Raw genomic sequence first — 17,868 nt, forward strand, 5'->3', positions numbered from 1 at the left:
TTAATCCCAACAGCTGATTTGTTACGGGAGATCTTAAAAGACTCTTCTTGTCTGTGTGTTTCTGTTATGGCAGAGACTCAAAGGCTCCATCAACTGAGATGAAATAGTGAAAAGGTGCCTAGCAAGAACCAGGTAAGCTTTTGTGTCATCAGTGCTGGGTAGGTTTTTAGTCACCAGAGGGATCAAACAAAATCTCCATGTAAAACAAGTAGAGGCAGAGGAGGACATTCAGGTCTTTCACTGTCCAGCACCGCAGGCCTTGATATGAAAACGATATATAACTCTCTTGCGGCCATGGTGCCAAAAAAAGTGTTTAAAAAGTTCATCGGAGGATTCTAAGATATGGTTCATTAGATAAAAATTCTATTGCCACTGAAAAATTTATTTGTTATTTGATCCAGCAAATATTTGTCAAACCCCTATTCTGTGCTCAGCGCAGAGGTGCTAGGATGATGCCCTGTTCAGGGCTCACCTCATGAAAATCTGTCATCAGGACAGGATTTAGAGAACCATAGCCTGCAGACAAAATCCAGCTTGTACCCTGTTTTTGAAATAAAATTGTATTCGAATGTAGTCACACTGACACATTCCTGTACTGACTGTGGCTGCTCTCAGGCTACGGGGGCTAACCTGTCTAGTTGCAACACAGACTGTACAGCACATAAAACCTAAAATATGTATGATCTGACCTTTTACAGAAATGAGTTTGCTGGCGCCTAATCTAGGAGGACATATGCCATAGATAATAGAACTAATTACAGGTGTACAATAATCAGTGACCTATCCTCCAGCCCAGATTCTCTGGATAACTCCTAGAGTCAAAGCTAACTCAACATCACACATACCTTCTTCCTATGAGCCTTTAAGACAAAGTATTTTCCAAACTGGCTTCCTATCCTAAAAAGTCACCTAAGTGGCTTAAACAGAGGGATGAAAAGAACCTTTGGGAAAGGTGAAACAAATCAGTTAGTTCTGAAGAATAGAAGGGTAACATTGATTATTAGTGACATTATTGTCAGGATAGTTTTACCTTAGCAGATTCTACTTTCAAGGAAAATACTGATTCTTCAACAAAAATCACACTTGCAGCTAATATGTTTTGATCCCATTTTGAATGACATAAATATGAATGAGGAATAAAGAGGAGCATCACTTTATGTTGCAAAGATTTTTATTAAAACAGTTGAAATTCTTCGTTTACCATTAAGCCCTACGTTTCAGTCGAAACTTTCAAAATATTTAAAATATTAATAATTACTTCTTGATTCTTATCATCTACAGAGAGTAGATTACCTTCACAATGGAGAATAAGTTAACCATCCCGTGATGCTGGCCTCAGGGAACAGCTCTTTGCATCCTGTGTCCTTTATCCTACTCGGGATCCCAGGACTTGAGAATTACCAATTTTGGATTGCCTTCCCTCTCTGTGCCATGTATCTTGTGGCTGTAGTTGGAAATATCATTGTTCTTCATATAATCCGAACTGACCACACTCTGCATGAGCCCATGTACCTCTTCCTAGCCATGCTGGCTGTCACTGACCTGGCCCTGTCCTCTTCCACCCAACCTAAAATGCTGGCTATACTCTGGTTTCATGCTCATGAGATTGAATACCATGCCTGCCTCATCCAGGTGTTCTTCATCCACGCCTTTTCTTCTGTGGAGTCTGGGTTGCTCATGGCTATGGCCTTGGACCGTTATGTGGCTATCTGCTTCCCACTCCACCACTCTACTGTCCTGACCCCAGCTGTGGTGGGTAAACTGGGGGCAGCTGTGATGATGAGAGGGTTGCTGTGGGTGAGTCCCTTCTGCTTCATGGTGTCCAGGATGCCCTTCTGCACCAACCATGTCATTCCCCAGTCATACTGTGAGCACATGGCTGTGCTAAAGCTGGTGTGTGCAGATACTAGAGTCAATCGTGCATATGGGCTCTTTGCGGCCTTCTCTGTGATTGGCTTTGACATAATCGTCATCAGTATATCCTATGTGATGATTTTGAGAACTGTTCTGAGGTTGCCCTCTGAGGAAGCCCGGCTCAAGGCTTTTGGCACATGTGCTTCCCATATCTGTGTCATCTTGGCTTTTTATATCCCAGCCCTCTTTACCTTCCTCACCCACCGCTTTGGACATCATGTGCCCCGAGTGGTACATGTCATGTTCGCTAATCTCTATCTCCTGGTACCTCCCATGCTCAACCCCATCATCTATGGAGTGAGAACGAAGCAGATCAGGGACAGGGTTATTCAAGGATGTTGTGGGAAATATCCCTGAGCCAAGGGTCATGGCATTACAACCAACCCCACTGCCCCACTGATCTGGGATCTTCACATATTAGCACAAAGTCATCTCTGGGAGACAAATGGATAAACAAGATGCAGTACATATATACAATGGAATATTCTTCATCTATCATAAAGGATGAATACCTACCATTGACATTTATGGAACTGGAAAGGATTATGCTAAGTGAAATAAATCAGGCGGAGAAAGACAATTATCATATGGTTTCACTCATATGTGGAACATAAGGAATAGAGTGGAGGACCACAGAGCAAGGGAGAGAAAACTAATTGGGAAGAAATCAGAGTGAGACAAACCATGAAAGACTCTGGACTCCAGGAACCTAACTGAGGTATACTGAATGGAGGCGGGTGGGGGAATGGGGTAACCAAATCATGGGTATTAAGGAGGGCACATGCTGGGATGAGCACGGGGCTTTATATGCAACTAATGAATCACTGAACACTACAACAAAAACTTATGATGTACTATATGCTGGTTAACTGAACATAATAATAATAATAATAATAATAAAAAGTCATCTCTGTGAACAAGAGGTTAGCAGCCCTCCAGAACGAAAGGAAAAAGTTTCATGATGCCCAGAACATGAGCTCTCTGAGAGATGTGGCTGGCCATAAATACCAAGTTGACCAATCTTCCTCATCACAGGAAAACTGTAAAAAGTATGTCCACCATTCAAATTAGTGAAGACTTTAACAGAATGTCATCTTCCACAGACCACTACAGTGAAAATGATTTTTACCCTGCCAGGAGAAGTCTAAGTTCCTATGCTTTTTTAAAAAGCAGATTACAACTTTCCACCAAAACAGTTATGAAATACATGTATTTTCCCATCTTGGAATCTCTTTGTACAAGTTGAATTTGAGGGGAAAAAAAACAGTACAAAGTCATGCAGAGATTCATTATTTATAAAAACAAAATCAGGGAAACTTACACACATTGATGTATAAGATCCATATGAAGAATGAGCAATTGCATATCATGTATCATGTAACTAATATATTTGCTAAGAGCATGTAAAGATGTGAGGAATGATCAAGATAAAATATTAAATAAAAAAGAAAAATGACATCTGTCCATAAGGCTGAAACCAATTCTAAAACGAAATACATATACATAGAAAAAGATTCAGAATGCATCGAACCGCTAACAATAGCAACAGAGAGTAGTGAGATTTATGGTGTTTTAGTTTTCTTTTTACACTTTCACATATTTGTAAAATTATCCTTGATTAAGCATGTCATTTTAATATGAGAAAAAAAAAACTCAGACAAAAACATAAGTGTACAGAAATGATTAATTCAGTGCCAAAACCAAGGGGAATAGAGTAGGCAATCTGAGAAGATGATGGACTCCAGAATACAGCAAGCTCCAGAGAAGCTTGAACATCTCCATGAAAATTGCTGCCAAAATCATGTATTGGATGCTGGTTAACAGGGAGCATTTGTTGGTCTCTCCTTCCAGAAATTGCCTATTCCTTGATGACAGTGGATTGCAGACTGACAAAGTTTTGGAAAACAAATGGAAAGGGAGAATCTCTTCTGAACGTAGCTGTATTGCATGGTTTAAGGTAGTGAGAAAGTCATTAGAAGTTTCAGTGTTTGTTAATATTTAATTTCCTTTTCCAAAAGTAAAATGTTAGGTTGTTTAAGAAAACCACATTTTTTCTAATTTTTTTCAACTTTATTGTGGTGTACTTATACAAAAACGGGCATATGTTTATGTATTCATTTTGATGAGTTTGGACATATGCAAACACACATGATTGTCATCACCACAAACACAGTAAAATCATCCATCACAATTACTGCATTTGTATATTTATCCTCCTTCACCACTCTCCTGTCAATGCCAATAGTGAAGAAGGTTCTAGAACTTGGGCTCTAATGTTACTAAAACCAACATCAGATGATGGTGCTGGAAGAGGAAGTGGGAACATGTTTGCTTCTCCCAGCAGAAACAGCTCAAGGAGCCTAAAAGTTTCCTCAGAAATGAATGGGTATTCTGAAGGAGGGTTTTGAAGATTCCCAGATACTAGAGATGTAAAGGGGCTGTGATCTCTTGTCAACAAATCAGTTAATAATTGTGAGTCTCTCTTTTTCTTTTTAAAATCAGCTCTGTTGCTGTTTAACTTGTGACAATAAAATGTAAATATTTTCACACACACTCTGAAGAGTCCTGACACATGCATGCCTCTGTAGCTACCAGCCTGGTTAAGACACAGGACATTGCCCTCACTTCATGAAAGGTTCTCTTGCCTCTCTGGAGTCAATCATCCCCCTCTCCATCCCAACCAGGCAAACCCTGCTCTCATGTCTTTCACTATAGATTGACTTTTTCCTCACTAGCACGTTTTTAAATGAAGGAATAAATAATACATTGAGTCTGGTGTCTTTCACCCAGTGTAGTTTTTCAGATTGAGCCCTACTGTTGCGTGTAAGATAAGCAGGTCATTTCCTATTATTGCTGAGTAGTATATTCTATTTTTTCAATGTACGTATCGAGGTATTGGTACCATTCCAGTTTTTACCTTTTTCTTTTGCTTCAACCCTTTTAGCCTTCTTCCAAACATATCCACTTCTCATCTGTCTACAGCTTTATGCTAAATCTTCCCACTTCCCCCAGTTGTTATTTTCTAGAACATTCTATATTCCTCTCGACATCCTTTACATCTCAACTAATACCCTCCTTATGGGCAAGGTGTTAACCTATGAATCTCAACCATTTCCTCCCTCTATAATTTTCATTCAACACAAATATTTTATTTCCTCCCTCTCTAAACACAATGTGTAATTATTTAATTACATGATGGTGTAATTACTTATTCACCATCTGTTCCTCTGTCCGGAATTTAACTTCTGTAAAAGTATAGCACAGGTGCTCCTTACTCTTTTCTTGTTTTTATCTTTTTGGATTGTGTTATGTTAGTCACCATAAAATACATCATTAGTTTTTGGTGCTCACTATTCTATCCCCAACCAGGCTCACTACAAAAACAAAAACAAAAACAAAAACAGTTCAGGAATGAAGGATTAAATATTTACATTGCCTGGTACCATTGTCACAACAATTCCACTGCTGACCACAAGATGGCAAGTGCAGGTCCATTCAGCCTCATCCCACCCAAAATGAAGTACCACTCTTTTCAGTCCTAGAGCATTGCATTATTCCCATAGGAACTCTGAAGGATGTTTGTCAAAGAAGATAAATTCGATATATAAACAAGAATTCATCCCTCATTCACTTCTTTTAATTAACGAATATAAAATATTTGGAACATTTTACATTGCTATTCAAGAAATATCTATTAGGCAACTATGTTGCTCCAAATATTCTCTAAGAGGATGGGAATAACAAAGAGAACAAGACAGACTGGCAATCAGAGAACTTAGTTAGTAAGAAATCAGCAAAAGAAGCACACTGAATACCTACAATCCCACCTCCAGTAGGAAAACTGGTTCCTTAAGCTGAGCAGCTCTGTCATGATTAGAAATATCCTTCAATATTCTGAATCACTGAAAACAGATGATTAACTTCATTACAACCTGAAGAACCAGTGGGCAGTGGGTCCAGGACATCTCATCTGTAAGTAACTACAGCATGTTTGTACTCATTTCCCAAAACTATCAAGGGAATACTTTGAGTGAGGAATTGGATTTTCCACTTATGAGATGGGCAATCATCACAGGGCCTCACTTCTCTTGGGAGCATACACAGAAGGTGACCTGCTGACTAGAAGAGGCCAGGCAGAACTGAACAAAACAGGTCAGCTTCTCCTGGGTTTTAAACATTACTCAGAGCCAATCTATGATGTCTGGTGTCAGTTCTACAGTAGTTAGTAAAGCTTTAAAAGGATACCTAGAGGCCAGCAAAGGACAAACATGGCCACTATGGGAAAAGTGAGAGACCTGCCATGGCAGCACTCCACAACAAATAAGATCAAACCAGGCAAGCCCAAGAAAAGAAGGCCAGAGACCCTGACAAACTAAGGGAGAAAAGACACTAACCTCCTCCCCAAGAAATAAGTATCCCACCCCCTAGTCAACAGCTGTCAATAAAAGACAAAAATCAAAACCCTGAGTTGCACACCTGTCCCTTGAACTTCCCACTCTCACAGCTCCAGAGTGTGCTCTCTCTTTCATAAATTCTTCACTTAAATACCAAACAACCACTGTGTCTGCTCAGCTCTTGAATTCTTTTCTTGCAATAAAACTAAGCGTCCCCCACTCCTCCAACACCCAGACTCCCACCAGCTCTGCAATGTCCTTGTGATGGGTTGGGCAGACACCTTCCCAGTCTACCAAGCAACACAAGGAGAAAGATGGGCAAGACTCTGATGAACTAGGTCTCTCTCCTTCTTTGTCTTTCTCCCTCCAAATGGGCATTCTGTGACAAAATTCCCATGTGTATGGGGATACTCCACATCAAAAGAGCAATTCTTGGGACCCAATCTGGTATATCCTACAGTTAACCTTCATGAGCTAGCATTAGATTCCACAATTTAAGGGTTCAATCCTACAAGAGTAGACCTCCCACCCCACTCCAGACACCTGTCACAAGAACAGGTTCTTGTCCCCTGCTCCTAAGCAACTGGTTATAAATCAGAGGTTCCCATGACCCACTTCTTGGGCTTGATTAATTTACTAGGGCAACACACAGAACTCAGAGAAACCTTTTACTTCTTACATTATCAGTTTATTATAAGGATATAATGCAGGAACAGCCAGGTGGGAGAAACACCTAGGGCAAGGGATTGGGAAAGGGCATGGAACGTCTATGCCCTCTCCATTATGCTATGCTCCCCAGTCTCCATATGTTGTTCACCAACACAGAATTTCTGGGAACCTTGTCCTCCTGGGATTTTTGTGGATTGATTCCTTAAGTCATTGATTGCTTAAGTCATTGACCCCTGGCAAAAGGTTAAACCTCCTGCGCGTTGATCCCTTCCCTGAAGGTCAGGGTGGAACTTCCACTCTCTAATCCAATGTTGGTTCCTCTGACAACCAGCCACCATCCTGGGTGGAGTCCCAAGGTTGTCACATTAACATAAAAAAGCACTGGGTATGGTACATAAACAATGAATTTTGAACACTGAAAAAAAAATAGGATAAGAAATTTTTTAAAAAGTTAACAAGGTACAAATACATCCACCAGAAAAACTAAAACAAACAAAAAAACATAGTAATCCCACCTATAGAGAAAAAATGTGAATTAACTTAACTCTCTTACCCTGCTACTGTAGGTGCAAATGGCTGTAACTGGAAAAATTCTTGGTCGTGTCTACCAGCACTTAAACCAAAAATTTCTCTCTCAGGCTTGTAACCATGGGCAGTGCATATATATATTTCCTGAATGCCAAGGAAAATGATGCTCACAGCAGAATTATCGGCAATAGAAAACAAAACCAGGAAAACCACCAAATACCCAGTAACAACCGAATGGATAAATTAGTTGAGGTGACGTATAGCCACGGGGTAGAACATCATACAGCAATGAAAATGAAAGACCTATAATTAGACTTAACTATGGGGTTGAATACCACGAACCTAATGTAAAGTGTAAAATAGCAATAAAAAAACTAAAAGCCAGATATAAAGATTACATTTAAATATAGCATTAACCCATTTACTTACACTGCAGAAACAGGCAAAATTAATGTGTTTTGATAGAAGTCAGGACAGGGGTTGCCTCTGAGGACAGAGGAAGAAAGATGAAAAGATCTGGAAAGGTGGCTTCTGGGGTGCTAATAACATTCTGTTTCTTTAACTGGGTGTGGTCACACCAGTGTGTTCAAATGTGAAAATGGAAGCTGGACAATTATGAGTGGTGCACTGTAATGTATGTTACACTTCCACAAAATGTTTAATAATAATAAAACCTTGCCATTCACTTTTTTTTTTTAAGATTTTATTTATTTATTTGACAGAGAGAGGTCACAAGTGGGCAGAGAGGCAGGCAGAGAGAGAGGAGGAAGCAGGCTCCCTGCAGAGCAGAGAGCCCAATGCAGGGCTCGATCCCAGGACCCTGAGATCATGACCTGAGCCGAAGGCAGTGGCTTAATCCACTGAGCCACCCAGGCGAACATTTTAGAATCTTTAGACAAATCTATGTTCCATTTTACCTCTGATACTATCTACATAAAATTCGACAGGAACCTTAACTTTTTGATACTTCATCTCTTAGCATTTGAAGTGAAGATACTGCTGCTTACTTGCAGGCAGCTATGGGAATCACTGAGAATTCAGCACATCGGTGCTCAGTAAATGCAATTACTATACCTTCCCTTCACTTAAGAATGGGGATCAAGAGAGGTTTATCAAGTTTTCCAGGAATTCCAAATAAGGAATTCTAAATCCTGATTTTTTTTTTTTTTTTTAAATCAGGATGGGATGTCCCTAGAATTCTATCCTGGACTGTTACCTTCAAGAGGAATTGTCTATCCTTCCTCCAAATCAAAATCACATAGAACTCAAGCCCCAAAGTCCCAGCCTCGAAGCGGATGCTAATGAGCAGTGAGGAGTGAAGATGACTGCATTTGCCAGTGTCAGGGCAGTTGTTATCGAATTTAGATAAAGGACCATTTCTTCATTTGCAACCAAAGAAGAGTATCTTTATTTCTAAAATGTTAACCTGAATTTGTTTTTACATTTAAAGTGTATGAACTAAGAATGCATTTCATAATCAACATATATAACCCTTGTATGATTTCTCTTTCGTAAAACATATTAATAAATCAATGTGTTTCTTATAAGTCATTGCATTAAAAATCAAGTACCAATGGCATTGAAATAAAGACAAACATTAAGTAGAAAAATGGTATTATATGTTTTTATATTTAAAACATTTTTAAACAGATCTCTAAGAATCATGAACTTTTGCTTTATCCCCCTCCTAGAAAAAGAGGTGAGATTTGTGGTTGCCAGATTATATGAGGTATGGGGAGGAGGGACTGGGGGAAGGTGGTCAAAAGCACAAACTTCCAGTTACAGGATAAGAAACTCCTAGGATGTCATACACAACATGATGACTATAGCTTACACTGCCGTATGCTATGTAAGAAAGTTCTGTAAGAGTCAATCCTCAGAGTTCTCACCAAAAGGAGCATATGTTCTTCTTTTTATGGTATCTATATGAGATGGTGGATGTTAACAAAAAACCCATTATAGTCATTTCACAATGTAAGTCAAACCATCATGCTATATACCCTAAACTTGTATAGTGACATGTGTCAAACATTTCTCCAACAACCCTGAAAAAATTAATAGTAACCTGAGTTTCAATTTGTACCAAAAGGAAGTGGTGAGAGAGATATGCCATGCTTAACCCTCTGCGTTCTCATTTGTTATCCAAAGAACAACAATGAGCATTTTAGCCTTCAGATGTGTTCATGTCCCTTTGTGATTAAATCCCTCTGCTGTTCTCTGTTGTTGTAGAATAAAGATGAAAGGCATGCTTTCCTAGCCTCCAGCCACAGGCCTTCTTTCAGATTCCTTCACCCTCAGAGTCTTGAACATGCACACCTTTTGCTTGCACCTCACCTCTTCCTCCCACTCTGTCATTTATTTCCTCTTTACCTTCAGATCCAAGACAAAGTACATTTAAGTATATTTAGGGTATCTGTTTGCCTCATTATTAAGCCTCAGTGTCAGAACAGGGTAGCACAGAGTAAATACCCAACATAATTCTTTAAAATAAATTTGTTATTAAAACAGCCACAAGTGGAAGAATTAAGCTATAAAATACAGCATATGTTAGGTGCTCAAAAAAATAAAAAATACAACAATAATAGTTCTTTGGCAAATGCCAAAAAATTCTATTTATTGACGACTTGCTTTCTGCTGTCTTTCGGCCTTCATTTTTTTTTCCTTCCTTAATTTATGGAAAAACAATTACTATGTGCTTACTTCCTTCTGTTTACTGAGTCCTCCTTTAAACACAGAACAAAAGAAACAAGGTGCAAAATTAAGAATATTAGATGATGAATATAACAAATCTGTCTCTGTGCTGGCCTTTGTTTCACTCAGTTACACTGCTTCCTTTCCCTGTCAGTAGACTTCGTCCATGACAGGAAAGATGTGGCTAATGTCGAAGCAAGAATGTTCCTGTAACATGGCGAGGATGTCCATTATCACCACTGCTCTTCAACATAGTACTAGAAGTCCTAGCCTCAGCAATCAGACAACAGAAAGAAATTAAAGGCATCCAAATCAGCAAAGAAGAAATCAAACTATCACTCTTTGCAGATGATTTGATACTATGTGGAAAACCCAAAGGACTTCAATTTAAATCTGCTAGAACTTGTACAGGAATTCAGTAAAGTGTCAGGATCTGAAATCAATGCACAGAAATCAGTTACATTTCTTTACACCAACAACAAGACAGAAAAAAGAGAAATTAAGGAGTCAATCCCATTTACAATGCACAGAAATCAGTTACATTTCTTTACACCAACAACAAGACAGAAAAAAGAGAAATTAAGGAGTCAATCCCATTTACAATTGCACCCCAAACCATCAGATACCTAGGAATAAACCTAACCAAAGAGGCAAAGAATCTGTACTCAGAAACCTATAAAGCACTCATGAAAGAAATTGAGGAAGACACAAAGAAATGGACTAATGTTCCATGCTCCTGGACTGGAAGAACAAATATTGTGAACATGTCTATGCTACCTAAGGCAATCTACACATTTAATGCAATCCCTATCAAAATCCCATCCATTTTGTTTGAAGAAATGGAACAAATAATCCTAAAATTTGTATGGAACCAGAAAAGACCTTGAATAGCCAGAGGAATATTGAAAAAGACAGCCAAAGTGGTGGCATCACAATTCCAGACTTCAAGCCCTCTTACAAAGCTGTCATCATCAAGACAGCATGGTACTGGCACAAAAACAGACACATAGATCAATGGAACAGAATAGAGAACCCAGAAATAGACCCTCAACTCTATGGTCAACTAATCTTCGACAAAGCAGGAAAGAATGTCCAATGAAATAAAGACAGTCTCTTCAACAAATGGTGCTGGGAAAATTGGACAGCCACATGCAGAAAAATGAAACTGAACCATTTCCTTACACCACACACAAAAATGGACTCAAAATGGATGAAGGACCTCAACTTGAGAAACGAATCCATCAAAATCCTTGAGGAGAACACAGGCAGCAACCTCTTCGACCTCAGCCGCAGCAACTTCTTACTAGGAACATCGCCAAAGGCAAGGGAAGCAAGGGCAAAAATGAACTATTGGGATTTCATCAAGATCAAAAACTTTTGCACAGCAAAGGAAACAGTTAACAAAACCAAAAGACAACTGATGGAATGGGAGAAGATATTTGCAAAGGACATATCAGATAAAGTGCTTGTATCCAAAGTCTATAAAGAACTTAGCAAACTCAACACTCAAAGAACAAATAATCCAATCAAGAAATGGGCAGAGGACATGAACAGACATTTCTGCAAAGAAGACATCCAGATAGCCAACAGACAAATGAAAAAGTGCTCCACTTCACTCAGCATCAGAGAAATACAAATCAAAACCACAATGAGATACCACCTCACACCAGTCAGAATGGCTAAAATTAACAAGTCAGGAAATGATAGATGCTGGCAAGGATGTGGAGAAAGGGAAAACCTCCTACACTGTTGGTGGGAATGCAAGCTGGTGCAACCACTCTGGAAAACAGCATGGAGTTTCCACAAAAAGTTGAAAATAGACCTACCCTATGACCCAGCAATTGCACTACTGGGTATTTACCCTAAAGATACAAATGTAGTGATCAGAAGGGGCACAAGCACCCGAATGTCTATAGCAACAATGTCCACAATAACTAAACTATAGAAAGAACCTAGATGTCCACAACAGATGAATGGATAAAAAAGAGGTGGTATATATATATATATTCAATGGAATACTATGCAGCCATCAAAAGAAATGAAATCTTGCCATTTGCGATGACATGGATGGAACTAGAGGGTATCATGCTTAGCTAAATAAGTCAATCAGAGAAAGACAACTATCACATGATCTCCCTGATGTGAGGAAGTGGAGATGCAATATTAGGGGTTTGGGGGTTGGAAATGAATAACTGAAACAAGATGGGATTGGGAGGGAGACAAACTATAAGAGACTCTTAATCTCACAAACTAACCTGAGGGTTCCCCGGGGGGAAGGGAGCAGGGAGAGGGTGGTGGGGTTATGGACATTGGGGAGGGTATGTGCTATGGTGAGTGCTGTGAAGTGTATAAACCTGGTGATTCACAGACCTGTACCCCTGGGGCTAGTAATATATTATATGTTAATTAAAAAAAAAAAAAGAACGTTCCTGTAGTGAGGTTTTCCTCAAGTGAATGGGCTGCCTGAGAAAAATCACACATTTTTCTCTGTGATGGAGTAGGAGACCCCACTGGGGCCAGGGATCCTGCTCTTGATAACTCAGTCATCTGGGAACAGCAAGGCTCCTACCAGAAGAGGCTGAAATTCTCCCCCACCCAGGGTCTCAGAAACAGTTCAGGTGCTCTCACTTCTCTCCTCTCTGATAGGGTCCTAGGAAGACAAAGTAACATCCTCCCCTGAATAGCAGGTAAGGATCCAAAAACCAGAAGAAAAGAAGCAGGAAGACAGAAAAGAGGGGAAAACTGGAGTAGAAAGGTGAAAGAGAAAGAGGGAGTACTATCTCTTTCCTTCCTCTCCAGACCTGGTGGAATAGTGGGGAGGGAGGTGGAAATGGGAGTGAGTGAGGGAGAAAACATCCTGCAGACCCTCTTTAGAAGTCCAAAATAAACACGAGTATCCAATCTTGCCCCTGAAACAGAATCATGAAAGTTTCCCTGGCCTCATTCATGTTGAGATGCAGAGATGCATGGCAAGGACAGCAACTGCTAAGGGCTGACACTGACCTTAAGGAGAGTGCAAAATTGAGGGGGACATCAAAAATTATTCTAAAGTTTTCATGCAATATTCTTAAAATTCAAATTATTTTTTAACCCATGATTAATAAAGTAAAAGTTTAAATAAAGACCAGAGCCACACCAAGGTGTATTAGAGCCCAAGGCAAAAGGGAAAATGTGCTCTAGTAGTTTTTACGGAAGCAAGCTCATCAATAATAGTTTGAATATGTACGTCTTTGCTTATCTCATTTTCAGCTGAGAAAACTGTCATATTAGAAGTATTCTCCTGCAAGAGTATGGATTCTAAATGATCTTAACAGATTTTAGATGAAATAATATTTTAAATTTAAAATAGCGGTGTGATATTTAACACAATTACTTTTAGATTTTTCAAGCATTTTCTTTTCTTTCTTTCTTTCTTTAGTTTTTAATGAGAGAGAGACAGAGATAGCAAGAGAGAGCAGAGTAGGGAGGAGCAGGAGAAGCAGGCTCCCTGCTGAGCAAGGAGCCCTATGCAGGACTCCATCCCAGGACCCCAGGATCATGATCTGAGCTGAAGGCAGACACTTAACCAACTGAGCCACCCAGGCGCCCCTCAATGTTTCAAGCATTTTAATTTCCAGAAAAGATTAAGTACTAAAAAATCATACACGCATGTATTTAGGGGTGCATATTTTTCATTTTGCCACAGACTCCACTGTGGCTTAGCACAGCTCTAGCCTGTATTCAGAATTTTGTTGTTCTGTTCATCATGGATTTTTGCGTTAATTTTGATTTCTTTAAATATTGCACAAAATGTCATTTATCTGATTGTTTAGCTTTTTATAGCACCCTTCTTAAATCATGCCCAAGACAAATGTCTTACTTACCTCACCTTAGTTTCAGCCCTAGCATGTGCTAACCATGGTATAGTAGGAAAAGTGACAGCTTTGTGTCAGAGAGACTTGCCCTTTACGTGTATTCAATTAATTTACTTAGCCTGGCTGAACCTCTCTGTCTGCTTATCTATAAAATGAAGATGATAGATAAGAACAGACTCTAAAGTAGCTGTAAGGACTACATGATGTAGAATAATTAAAACAAGTATTAAGATGCCTGATAGACAATAGCTCTGACTCAGTGAAACGTGTCATTACAGGAATGTACTGAAGGTGAGTGCCACCTCGTGCAGTCCAGCAAGAAATCCATTGATAACCCCTTTCTTCCTTCCTTTCTGCAACATTTTAATAAATAATACTGGGCTTTCCTTAGTCGTGGTAACACAAGGACACCTAAGAAATATCCTTGACCTCTCAATTAGTTTATATAGTCTAGTGGCCAGCACAAGAAACTAAATAAAATAACAATAATGAATAAGAAGTAGTATCACAGGGGCACCTGGGTGGCTCAGTCAGTTAGGCATCCAACTCTTGCCTTCTGCTCAGATGATGATCTCAGGGTCGTGAGACTGAGACCCTCATGGGGCTCTGTCCTCAGCCTGCTGGAGATTCTCTCCCTCTCCCTCTGCCCTTTCTCACTCACTCTCCCTCTCTCGCTCTCTCAAATAAATAAATAAATAAAATTTTAAAAAAAAAAGTAGTGTCACAAAACTATATAGACACTAAAGAAAATATCCACATCATAGTGGAGACTCAAAGAATCCTTAGAGGAAGTGATTACTTGGACTAAAAAGCACGTGAAACAAATAAAGATGGAAAGAGCTGTCCAGGCACCCAGAACATGGCACTGTGAGGGCAACGAAGTATGATGGAGCCTGAGACACCAAGAAATTGTACGTGATCAGTAGACCTGGAGTACAGGGGCTGTGTTATGTGGGCAGAAGAAAGAAGATTATTAATGAGAGTATAAAATAATATTTTTGTTAGATAAAGTAAAATGTGGAAACAGAAAAAAAAAAGGATAACCAACTGAATTGGGAAGCTTTCTTAGATTCCTTCTTAAGGAACATCCATTGTGTTCTGGAGAAAAACCTTCTTCCTTTAGACTCCTGATTTAAGACAATCATTATGAAACCTTATAGTTTTCTCTTACCTTTCCAGAGTAAATTTGGACTACCTCATAATAAGCTTCACTCCCTTAATGTCATCTCATAAGTTTTCTTCCATTTGTCCTGGTTTATATGTACGAGTTATGTCTGGTATTATGATCTACTATTTCTAGACTTGAAACGGATTCTGATTTCTTATACAAGCTCAGATCCTTAAGTCCTCAAAGGCAGATTATTAAAATTGTAAGATTACAAGAGGTTCAAGAAAACAGAACCGAAGCAAAGTTTAGTGACTAGTCTTCCTTCGAAACAATATAATTTCCAAACACCCTCCATCTTCTCCCCTCACAAAATTGTCTGATATAAGATATAAAATATATAAAGGGATGGTCAAAATTGGAAGGAGATTAAGAAATATTTAACTAAGGAAATATAGTTTTGTGTCCTACATTGTATCTTTTAGAAAAATTGGCATCTTCAAGTGATGAATAGCTCATTGGGTTTAAGAGGATTGCAGCATTTCTGAGCTTCCTGTAAACAGTATTGATTTTCTTTTCCTTAGTTAAATTTCCTCAAAAGCAACAATGAACTGAAACTAACAAGGGAAGATAGAAAAATGATAAATTAGTAGAATTGTAATATTAATTATCTACATGCAAGTGAGCTCTGGTACTCCCTAGTACCAGGAGGTTTTATTATACCCATCTGTATACACACTGATTTATCACTTCACACAATCCACTTTGGAGCTCAGTATAGCCTTCACAAAGCACATGTGTGCTGTGCCCTTGTATTCTAAGAGCCAAGTTACTATATTAAATATATATACTGAGTGCAAATGATTACTCACACCTGTGCAAGCACACAAGGTTATACACATATACTCATATTCACATGAAAACCCAGTCCTTACACACATTAACATAGCTCTCAGATACACACACCAACAAACGTATTAACACACTTCCACATTATATAAAATATCTCTTGACTTGTAAATACTCTTGACTAACAAAAAATACATACATACAGATAAGTTCACAACTGATTATTCTCAACAATTCACAATCTTGCCCAGGCACTCAATTCCTCAGCCTTTCCCTTTGTGTACACAGAGAAGTGAGGGTAGTTAGGGGTTAATGATTCCAGCTTTAGACTCTAGTCTCAGAGGAAACCAGAGATTGAGGTAGGGTAGGCAGCCTAAGAGGAGGGGGGAGAATTAATGCCTGGGGAAGGAAAAGGCCAGGCTTAAGCAAGTCTTTAAATAGTTCCTAATCTATAGCCTCTGCTAAAAGCTGAATCACAGGAGCCAGTTAGAGATGCTCAGGGTCAGAGATGAAGCAGAACTCAAGGTGATTGGTTCCCAGCTCCCAGTCACTTCTGCCCTTCTCAGAGAACAGCAGGACTCACAGAAACTCCAAGAAGTTAGAAGACAAGGCAATAAACTGTATAGAATGACTTGACTTACTGGGGGCTCCACATCCAGAGATCCCTGATGGCTGGATTTCCATCTGTGACGTGGAGAAGATTCACAGCTCATGCTCTGTCCTCCAGGGAAATTCTAGAGAAATACAAAGGCTGTCTCTACACACAATCCCTCCATGAAGGACACTGGATCTGAACCCTCTTCTGTTTCAGCATGATTGCTCTATCCCTTGGTTTTAGATACCCCAACGTGAGAAAACGGTAAATATACCTGCAATAATTCTTTAGCAAGATCTCAGCCCAGTTTATCCTTTCCAATTTCAGGCTTAAACAACACAGTTAACCTGATAGACATAACGATCTCCACATAATGGTGGAGTGATTGAAGTAATTGATGATTAGTGATTGAAGGCCAACAGAGCCAGTGGTTCAGCACCGGACTCAAAGTACACTCTCACAGATGAAAGCTGAGCCACATCAGTGTGAGAACATTGTTCTTGGAAACATATTTTCTTCCACAAAACTATGCCATGCCCTCACAAGTAGATTGTACTTTGGAGAACAGAAAAATTGACTCTGACGTTCAGTGTACGATCCCCCTTCCTATAACGTTGAAAACGATGACTTAATTTCTTCTTTCAGTATCTAGTACTCTCACAAGGAGTCTAGGCCACAGACAGCAGGGACAGGATATATTTTAAGTCAGGGAGAGGGGACAGGAATGTTGGGCAAGAAGGGAAATTACTCTTTACTTCATACTCTTGAGGGAATGCACATATACTCCTTCCACCCAGGAACTAGTTGATAACCTGTGCCTCCCTCAGAAATATTACAGAAAACCTCACACACTTCACAAAATGATCCAAGATTGATTAACTCCCTGTCCAATCCACATGTCTTGTAACCTTCCACTCTGCCCAGGCTGAGTGTGTAAATCTAAGTGGAAAAGAGGCAAGGGAATTGCTGAGAGTGAGGAAACCAGATTCCATGGAGTTGTAGATATAGAGAAGAAAGAAAGGCACCTGTCAAGAGCTCCCATCCCCTACTTCAGACTTGGGCCCGGGGTTGCCACTGGAGATGAATCTCATCTCCAAAAGGAATACGGCGATCAGGTGAGTTCCCCATTAAGGCTCATGGGAAGAAACTTTATGAGAGTTAAAAACAATACAGTGTAAATGCTTCTGGTGTTATATTTATAAAAATAGCAATGTCCTCCACAATTAATCAAAGAGATTATTGTGCACTTTGAGAAATTGTACATTTAGC

General features: G+C 39.4%; 1 protein-coding gene across 1 annotated transcript; it reads left to right on the plus strand.

Annotated features, from left to right (window-relative positions):
• The first annotated feature begins 1,317 nt into the window (after positions 1–1,317).
• LOC123949581 (olfactory receptor 52R1-like) lies at positions 1,318–2,271 on the plus strand. The gene has a single exon (XM_046017116.1). The coding sequence runs from the start codon at positions 1,327–1,329 to the stop codon at positions 2,269–2,271; it is 945 nt and encodes a 314-aa protein (XP_045873072.1). The 5' UTR covers positions 1,318–1,326.
• The last annotated feature ends 15,597 nt before the right edge of the window (positions 2,272–17,868 follow it).

This window comes from Meles meles, chromosome 8 (genome assembly GCF_922984935.1).
Source record: "Meles meles chromosome 8, mMelMel3.1 paternal haplotype, whole genome shotgun sequence".
NCBI lineage: Eukaryota > Metazoa > Chordata > Mammalia > Carnivora > Mustelidae > Meles > Meles meles.

What these genes read in the sequence shown, in the direction of transcription:
- LOC123949581 (XM_046017116.1), top strand. Translation starts at nt 1,327, where the DNA reads ATGCTGGCCTCAGGGAACAGCTCTTTGCATCCTGTGTCCTTTATCCTA.